The 8832-nt window shown below is 43.8% G+C and overlaps 1 protein-coding gene across 4 annotated transcripts; it reads left to right on the forward strand.

The window, feature by feature from the left end:
• The first annotated feature begins 2861 nt into the window (after window positions 1-2861).
• On the forward strand, window positions 2862-5388 carry HELT (helt bHLH transcription factor). 4 transcript variants are annotated; one of them, XM_033952097.1, is made up of 4 exons: window positions 2862-2985; window positions 3571-3675; window positions 3939-4035; window positions 4728-5388. In XM_033952097.1, exons 2-4 carry the CDS (start codon window positions 3658-3660, stop codon window positions 5156-5158), a joined length of 546 nt encoding a protein of 181 aa, XP_033807988.1. In that variant the 5' UTR covers window positions 2862-2985; window positions 3571-3657; the 3' UTR covers window positions 5159-5388. The 4 variants fall into 4 exon arrangements, with proteins under 4 accessions (XP_033807988.1, XP_033805440.1, XP_033807100.1 ...); XM_033949549.1 differs by having other exon boundaries at window positions 2866-3100; XM_033951209.1 differs by having other exon boundaries at window positions 2867-3100; window positions 3495-3675.
• Window positions 5389-8832: the final 3444 nt, after the last annotated feature.

Genomic DNA, 8832 nt, shown 5'->3' on the forward strand with positions numbered 1-8832 from the left:
CCCTCTTCGCTTTCACCCTATCACGCACCAGCTTTTTGGCGCGCGTCTCTCCCTCTCTGAATTTAACATTTCCAACTCCCAATCCTCCCTCTGCTACCAACAACACTCGCGGGCGACATAGGGCTCCCAGCCCTGTGTTACCCTTCGCCCATCGAGACGGGCTCTTGGGCTACTCTATATGGTCCTTAATGCTCAGAAACAAACTACCATGTGTCTGTGTTAAGGGGTATACAGTAGTTTGTCTGTTTTGGCACATTAAACTTCACATTACTGAATTTTTCTGTCAGGAGCATGGCATAGGCAAAGAGTAGGTGTAAAAGCATTAGCCATCTAGCTCATTGCACTTACTGTGTGCAAACTGGCCAGTGCAGAATTAAGGAACCGCTTACTGCCTCTTAGGAAGGAGTAAGTGCTTTCCATTTAACCAAGAGCAGGTACTCTGCATTAATCTGAATGTCAAGGCATGACCTACAATTAAAATAGTGGGAATGCCCCTTCTCGAAGAAGCCTTTGTTTTGAGCTCATGGCAGATTAGAGGATGTAAATTTAAAAGTCATCATCAATATTTTTTCTCGCATCAAGCAGCATTATGGGGTAAAGATCTGGAACAATTGCTTATGTATACTACTTATAGGGAATTTAGGAAACACCTAAAAACATATCTGTTCTTGAAGTATTTAGGTAACTGACCTATACAATCTTAGTCCACAACTACTGATCCCCAGTACTGTTAATCACTAACCCTTAACTTTGTTAAATCTACTCAATCTGTAACATTTTTTAATCATTGTAAACGGCATAGAACTTCACGGTCCTGCGGTATATAAACTGTTATTATTATTATTATTAAAATCCTGCTTTATAGCATGTTAAGCCCAAAACGTAATGCATATTTGTAAAAGGGTTCCTATGAAATTTACAGTTGTGTCCAGAGACCTCAAGGTAAAATGAGAAAGTCCCGATGTCAAGGCAATCTTGTTGTCAATCTCAAAAAATATTGGGAAACCGTTCAAAAGATCAATTTGGTAAGAGAAGCAAGTAAACATCCGTTAGGGCAAACTTGGTGAATGTCTGTATATTATTAATTGTTCATTTCGGCATGGTGCTTGAAATTATGGTACTGTTTTTGTTTTGCTACAAAAGTCACAGAAAAGATCAGGAGTGCAATTAGCTTCAAGTAGGTAAGAAAGCATGAATCACACTTGGAAACTAATCAGATGTACTATAATGAAAGTGGTGCTTTGGAGGAAGAAATCTGATTGGCACCATTTATAGTATCTTTCTTTATAACCAAAGAATTTGTTTTTGCAGAAAGGTTTTTTTTTTTTTTTGGGGGGGGGGGAGATGGGGGAAAATGCAGCAGCCCCACTGAAAGAAACAGGGAGAAGCCAAGATCCCCAGCAAGACAGCTGAGGGGATAGCGAAGTTTTAAAGAGAATAAAATAAAAACTGCTTCTCACACCTTCTAAATATATATATATATATTTTATTAATAAAGAAAAAGCGTGGCCACCCTGAATAAACACTTTAATTCGTCCAAGGAGAGCAAATGAATCGTTGATTTCCTCGGTCCAATTCCTGGTTTTCCCTCTTTTATGTCTGTTTGTTTAATATTTTCTTTCACTTTAACACAAATCTCACAATAAAACTTCATAAGCAGGTTTTTTTGAGCGTCAAACCTATATGTGGCCGGAGCCTGCGCTTTCCGCACAAAAAGTTGCAAAACACTGGCACAACGGAGGACACAAAGTTAAACAAAGCTGTGAAAATATGTTTGTAGAAAAAAGACAATCGTTGGATTAAATGCATTCAAGTTAGATATAATGCCTTTTTGTATCAAATCTTCGGCAATGTGAGTGTACAAAAGTTCCCTGTGGCAGTCACTTGCTCCTTTTGTGATGTTTGCGCTTTGGCGTCTCCACTTGGCGCATTACCCGGAGCCCTTTAAACGCGATTGTTTCTTTCATTCTGATGACATTTACCGGATCAAAACATGCTGTTAATTCGATCAGAAAGCTCTACCCTCCCTAACAAAGCCAGAATAATTTCTCCCGAAGTTTGTTAAATTGACCAAAATTAGGCAAATGAATAGGGGGTCTGTAGGCGACGCATCTCGCAGGTGACACTGAATAATGCACGTTAAGACCAGCTGCATTACTTCTTTATTCCCCCCTCTTTCTTTCCCGGCATTATTAAAATTTACGCCAATGAAAACTATTCATACTTTTCAATAGACATTTTCTTATAGGATAATAGGCTACAAATTGAGCCTCTCCAAAAAGGAATGCACTGGGCAGCCCCTCGTGTGCCAAAGCCGGCAGGAGATGCTGGGGACGGGGAAAAGGCAAAAGCTCGTGTGCCAGCCCCAATCGCACACCTGCCGATGGGCCCGACAAACGGAACAGTGTCAACAAAAAGCTTGCCATCTCTCATAAAGATAGACTTGTCACCAAGTCGCGTGAGAAATCCTGAGAACAAACGAGGGGACTCCGTCTCCAAAGGGTCTCCCTTGAACTTGGCGGAACAGCCGATTAAAGGCTTACTTAATTACTCTAATGACTCCAGACAGGCTTCAAACTGCGGCGATCGCTTGCTGGGCTGTCGGGGGTGGGGGGGGAGGGGGGGGAACAGGCGATCGCGTGAGAACCGGGGCCGGCCCTGAAGGGCGAGCGAGGCCTGCACGGCCTTTGCGCTCTGCGCCCCCGACGGCCCCAACGCCACGCCGCACGTTCCGCCGCAGCCTCGGCGTCAGGCGCGAGAGCGCGAGCTGTCAAAAAGCCGTCACGTGTCCTGTCAAGGGCCACGTGGAACGACAAAGCCGACTGCCCTTCGCTAGCCCCCCCCCCCCCTTTCACCAGTTCTTTAAACCGATCTTTTAACGCATCCATTCCCCCCAAAGCTGCCTCCTCTAATCCCGGGGAATAATTCAGGCCATGAATACAAGCGGTGCCCTTAAGTGATCGCTTTATAAGCAGCCTCTAGGAGGTGAGGCGATTGCAGTTCACCTGAGGGAGCTTGGCGCAAACGGGGCTCTTGCTGGCAGGGGTTTCCCGGCGATTTCACCTTTAGGGGTGCTCGATCCAGAATGAAAGAGAGGAAAGTGAGTTAACTTCCCTTCCTTGCGCACCGATTGGAGGTGTTTTATTACCTAAGTGCTGCTAGGATCACCATAGCATCTTTATTTTCTAGTTCCCACAAACTTACTTAAAAACCAACAAGAACTTTGCATGCACTTAGTATTATGTTGTGGAGTTCATGGGAATAATAATAATAATAAACACGTGGGTAGAATTTCAAATCACCCTAGAGCATATATAGTGTCCGTGATAATATAGAACTTTTCTAATACTTAATTTGACATTCTACTTGGTAACATGTGTAAGGATTTTCAACAATGAACATGGATTTGATTCTTTTAATATCAGCTGAACATCCTGTGCTGTCAGAAAACCAATGTTCAGATATATTGTAAATACATTTCCTTTTTATGAAAGGTTGATGTCTCCAATTTTGGATATAAAAGAACCCCGGATTGTCATTTAGTTAATTCAGTCGTGAATTTGTTTCCAGAGATCCCCGGTTTCACACAAAGTGATTGAGAAGAGGAGGAGGGATCGGATCAATCGCTGTCTCACCGAATTAGGAAAGACTGTGCCAATGGCTTTGGCAAAGCAGGTACGCTTGCATTTCCTCAGCGGTCATCACAGAGCCAAAACCCTATAACTGAACAAAGTCATAGATTTTTATTTTTCATGGCAAAATGTAATAATGCGTGTTTGTATCTGAAAAATGACTGTTCAGAAGAGATATGTCTGCATGTAAATGCTTGTTGGTGATTTTATGGCCAATGAGGTGTTTCTTATGCCTCATAATATATCTTTAATGGCAGAATACTGTAACTGTTCCAACTGACAGTTAAATTGTGGGTCTTCTTTTAGAGCTCCGGGAAGTTGGAGAAAGCCGAAATCTTGGAAATGACAGTTCAGTATTTGCGAGCCTTGCACGCTGCAGAGTTTCCCCGGGGAAGGGATAAAGGTAAGAGGGAGAAAATGATTGTTTTATGTATTACTTGTGTCATTAATAGTGCGTTTTATGCAGTATTTTATGTTCAATTGTATTGCTCTGTAAAAGTTCAAAATCAATAAAGATTTAATTAAAAAAAAAAGAATTTTCCTGTCATTGCGTTCTGTGCTGACCAGAACGAAATGGCAATTTTAGTCTCAGCATAGCGAGGGGCAAACATTAGGATCTGTCAGAGCCATAACCTCTGCTGAGACTAAAAGTGGCACGGACCTCAGATTTTTAAGGACGTGCTGCTAAGATCCGCGAGGTCCGCGTTTTACCCCCCTTCCCGTCGTGAGGTGCCTTCTTGCGTAAGGCAAAGTGCGACGTGGCTTTCGCTGCAATCTTTGGGATCGCCTTCGGGGATTGACTTACTGAGAAAAATCTGATGTCTTGCGGGCATTTGGAAGTGGATAATGCATGCTGGTCTCTGTGACGTCAGGTCCTTTGCGGTTAAACCACTGCTTCAGCTGGGGGGGGGGGGATTTCGATCTTTACCATTTTGTGTCCCGGCTGAAGATTCTGAGGGTAAACAAATCGGTGCGGCAAAGGGGTTTAGTTAAACTGGCGGGTGGGGAGGGTCAGGGTTATGCCAGGTTAACAATGTAAACTGTACAATCGGCTCCGAGCTGACTCCCCTTTCCATGTTTGTTTTCTCCCGCCAGAGCTCTTGGCGGAATTTGCCAACTACTTTCGCTACGGCTACCACGAATGCATGAAGAACCTGGTGCACTACCTGACCACGGTGGAGCGCATGGAGACCAAAGACAGCAAGTACGCGCGTATCGTGGCCTTCCTGCAGTCCAAAGCGCGCCTGGCCCCGGAGCCGCTCTTCAGCGCCCTGCCCGAGCCCGATTTGGCCTACGCCGGCTCCTCTTGCGCCAGCGAGCCGCCGGGACCCTTCCCGTGGCCCGGCCCGGCCTGCAGCCCAGGCGGACCTTACCTGCCGCTGCAGTGCGGCCCGGGCCCGCAGCCCGGCGCCGGCCCCTTCCTCGCCCCCGTGCAGGGACTCGAGCGCCACTACCTCAACCTGCTGAGCCACCCGCACGCCAGTCCCTTTAGTTTGCACGGCGGCCAGCACCCGGCACTGCTTTGACCGCAGAGGGGCCAGCGATGGAGCGCGAGCACAGCACATCTGGCCCCGGAGACATCTTAGCAGTGGATAGAGCAGATCAGGCTGACATTACCAGAGACTGTTTGCTTTATGGACTTATAAGCGCAGGGCGCACAGCTCCCGACTGCAGTATTTTTTTTAATACCTTCTGCCATACAGTACGTACAATATGCCTTTGACTTGTATTTGTACAAAGCTCGTAATAAAATCTCTGCTCGAATTGGGTGTGCTCATGCGCTTTTTAAATGGCAAAAAGATAGAAAGGTGCGATGGTAAAGTGATTTCTGAAGGAGAGGAAAAAATCTTTTGACATTAGTTCTATCTAATTTTTTTTTTTTTTTTTAATGTCTACAATTAACGATTTTTTTTTTCTGTTCTGTTAGACATAGCAATATGTGGGCAGTGCAAATTTATGGAATTATCTATGGACAAAGTACATCCATAAAGATATATAAGGGGACCCAAGTAAGCAGAAATAGAAATAAACAGTCGTTTTCAGTGCACATGTCTCTCTATTCTAAGTGGTAGGGCTCAATTCAGCCTGGGGGGGGGGGGTTACTTATAATGGTCGTATATCACCACAGTTAATGACTTTATGGTTGAAGTTCATAAGACTAGGGGCTCCTTTTACTAAGGTGCGCGTTTTTAGCGCATGCAGGAAATTATCACGCACTACACCGCGCTCTATGCTTCTAGAACTTAACGCCAGCTTAATGCTGACGTTAAGGTCTAGCGCACGCAGAGAAAGGAAAATGGTAAAACCAGAGGACATAATTTGAGGTTGAGGGGTGGTAGATTCAGGGGCAATGTTAGGAAATTCTACTTTACGGAGAGGGTGGTGGATGCCTGGAATGCGCTCCCGAGAGAGGTGGTGGAGAGTAAAACGGTGACGGAGTTCAAAGAAGCGTGGGATGAACACAGAAGATCTAGAATCAGAAAATAATATTAAATATTGAACTAAGGCCAGTACTGGGCAGACTTGCACGGTCTGTGTATGGCCGTTTGGTGGAGGATGGGCTGGGGAGGGCTTCAATGGCTGGGAAGGTGTAGATGGGCAGAGATTTCAGCAGTAGGAACCCAAGCACAGTACCGGGTAGAGCTTTGGATTCTTGCCCAGAAATAGCTAAGAAGAAAAAATTTAAAAATTTAAATTGAATCAGGTTGGGCAGACTGGATGGACCATTCGGGTCTTTATCTGCTGTCATCTACTATGTTACTATATGTTATGTAGCACGCGCTATTCTGCACATTAAAGCCCTAACGCGGCTTAGTAAAAGGAGCCCTAGGAGAAACATCCTTTAGTTTAGACCTGATGCAGCTCTAGAACATTTCTGTGAGGGGCAACTGAAAAGTTCTCAGCCCAGCCAAGAAGAGAATGATGTGGAGCCATGAAACTTACAAGTTATTGCTCGCTTTTCTTGACACTTTTCGAAATGTGCACTGACTGGCAAGGGTAGCTCATCTCGTTTCACCGTGCTGTCCAAAAAGCTATCTCAGGAAGCCTTTAACACAGTTTCTAGTCCCCTGGGTCTAATCTTCCAAACAGAAGTGGCAGAAGGTAGCTTACATAACCTTGATAGGCGGTATATAAAATCCTAATAAAACTTGAAAAAACTTGAAACTTGATTCGGCAGGTGTACTGTATTGCTCTGGAGGCAGAGAAACTTAAGAACCAGCTCTCTGCCTTCCCAAGGAGTCAGAACAGTAAGATGTTTATGGAAAAACTAAAGAGAAGCTTTTTAGACTCTATAGGAATTGACAGGAACTTTACATTTCTTGGTGTTGCTAAATTCTCTGGATCCTGTGTATTTATTTTGGGTGCATCTGCACACAGTCTTGCAAAAGAGATGCCTTCTGTAGGAAGACTGCAGCACTCAAAGCTAATAGCAGATCAAATATAAATATAAATTAATGAAAAGTACTCATTTTCAGGAAAAACCGAGACACATAAAAAGAAAGTTTTGCAGATTTCTTGTCAGTTTATTTAACTTTAAAACCAATATGGTTTTACTTTCAAAGGAGTACCTAAATGGGCCACCGCGTGTGCAGATCACCGGACTAGATGGACCTCGGTCTGATCCGGTGAGGGCGTTTCTTATGTTCTTATGATTCAAAATTATACATATTTTTGTAGTATTCTTCCTGAACGGGAAGGGGTAAAACGCAGACCTCACTGACCTGATGGACCTCGTGGATCTAAAACTGCACGTCCTTAAAAATCTGAGGTCCGTGCCTCTTGTAGTTAGTTTCTGGCTCTGACAGACCTCGATGACATTTTAGCGCTGACGGATCCGTCTTAGCATACGGAGGGAAAAGTATTAGGATCCGTCAGCACTAAAATGTCATTGAGATCTGTCAGAGCCAGAGACTAGTGCTGGAGCAGCTCTAAAACGAATCCTTTAAACCGGTTTCCTGAAGCCCGGATAAATTTAAAAATCTGAGGTCCGTGGCTCTGACAGACCTCGATGACATTTTAGCGCTGACGGATCCGTCTTAACATACGGAGGGAAAAGTATTAGGATCCGTCAGCGCTGAAATGTCATCGAGGTCTGTCAGAGCCAGAAACTAACTACAAGTGGCATGGACCTCAGATTTTTAAGGATGTGCGGTTTTAGATCCACGAGGTCTGTGAAGTCCGCGTTTTACCCCTTCCCTTCCTGAACAGATAAATCTGCTTTTAGGGCTCCTTTTACTAAGGTGCACTAAGGCTTTAACGTGCGGAATAGTGTGCACTACTTTGCCACACGTGCTAGACCTTAATGCCAGCATTGAGCTGGCGTTAGTTCTAGAAGCTTAACGCGCGGTATAGCGCGCAGTAATTTCCTGCATGCGCTAAAAATGCTAGCGCACCTTAGTAAAAGGAGCCCTTAGTTTCTTTATAAAAACAAAATTCAGACTGCAAAAGGTACAATTAGATTTTACCATAATTATTATTTTTACTGTAAAATTAAAATCAGTCTGACAACCTCCCCCCACCAACTTTTACAATGAGCACATCTCTTCTAATTTTTATATTCTCTCCCCAGAGGTCGCAAGGAAGGTAGCTAAAAGTATTGCTTCTGTTTTAAATCTTTTGCCCCATTTTATGTTTATATTTGGCAAACCTCTTTAGAAAAATAGTGGGCTAGCTGTGTTTTCCCTGAGGTTTAAGGCGACCTGACCCTAGTTTATTTGCTCAGGGCTCCAAGGTCACAGTAGAGCTGATCCACAATTTGTAAGTATTTGCTTCTGTATTTAAACAGAGTAACAAAAACGCCTTCACTACAATGAAGAATTGTGTGTGTGTTTTTACCCTTAAAGCTCAACTTCACTGCTAATATAATAGGGGAAAATGTTTCAATTAAAAATAAGCTTTATAGTAGCTGGTTATTTTAAAGTCACTTTTTCCAGGGTCAAACTTTACTTCTGTGCATGGCACATTTAAAGAGTCAAAATTAAGATAGGGGAGGCGCAATATCTTTGTTATTAAAGGATGCACATAGGACTGGATATAAATGTGACACCATAGCCTATATTATTAGGAATAATTCACAGAATGGATAAGGCATGCATTTTAAAATAATTTCAGCTGGTACAATCCACAGCAGAAGAGGGGGCCAGGGGCTTTGGCTTTTTCGTTTCTGAGCACGAAGAGGATCTGAATTCCTTTTGGCAGT

This window comes from Geotrypetes seraphini, chromosome 1 (genome assembly GCF_902459505.1).
Source record: "Geotrypetes seraphini chromosome 1, aGeoSer1.1, whole genome shotgun sequence".
NCBI classification, from domain to species: Eukaryota; Metazoa; Chordata; class Amphibia; order Gymnophiona; family Dermophiidae; genus Geotrypetes; species Geotrypetes seraphini.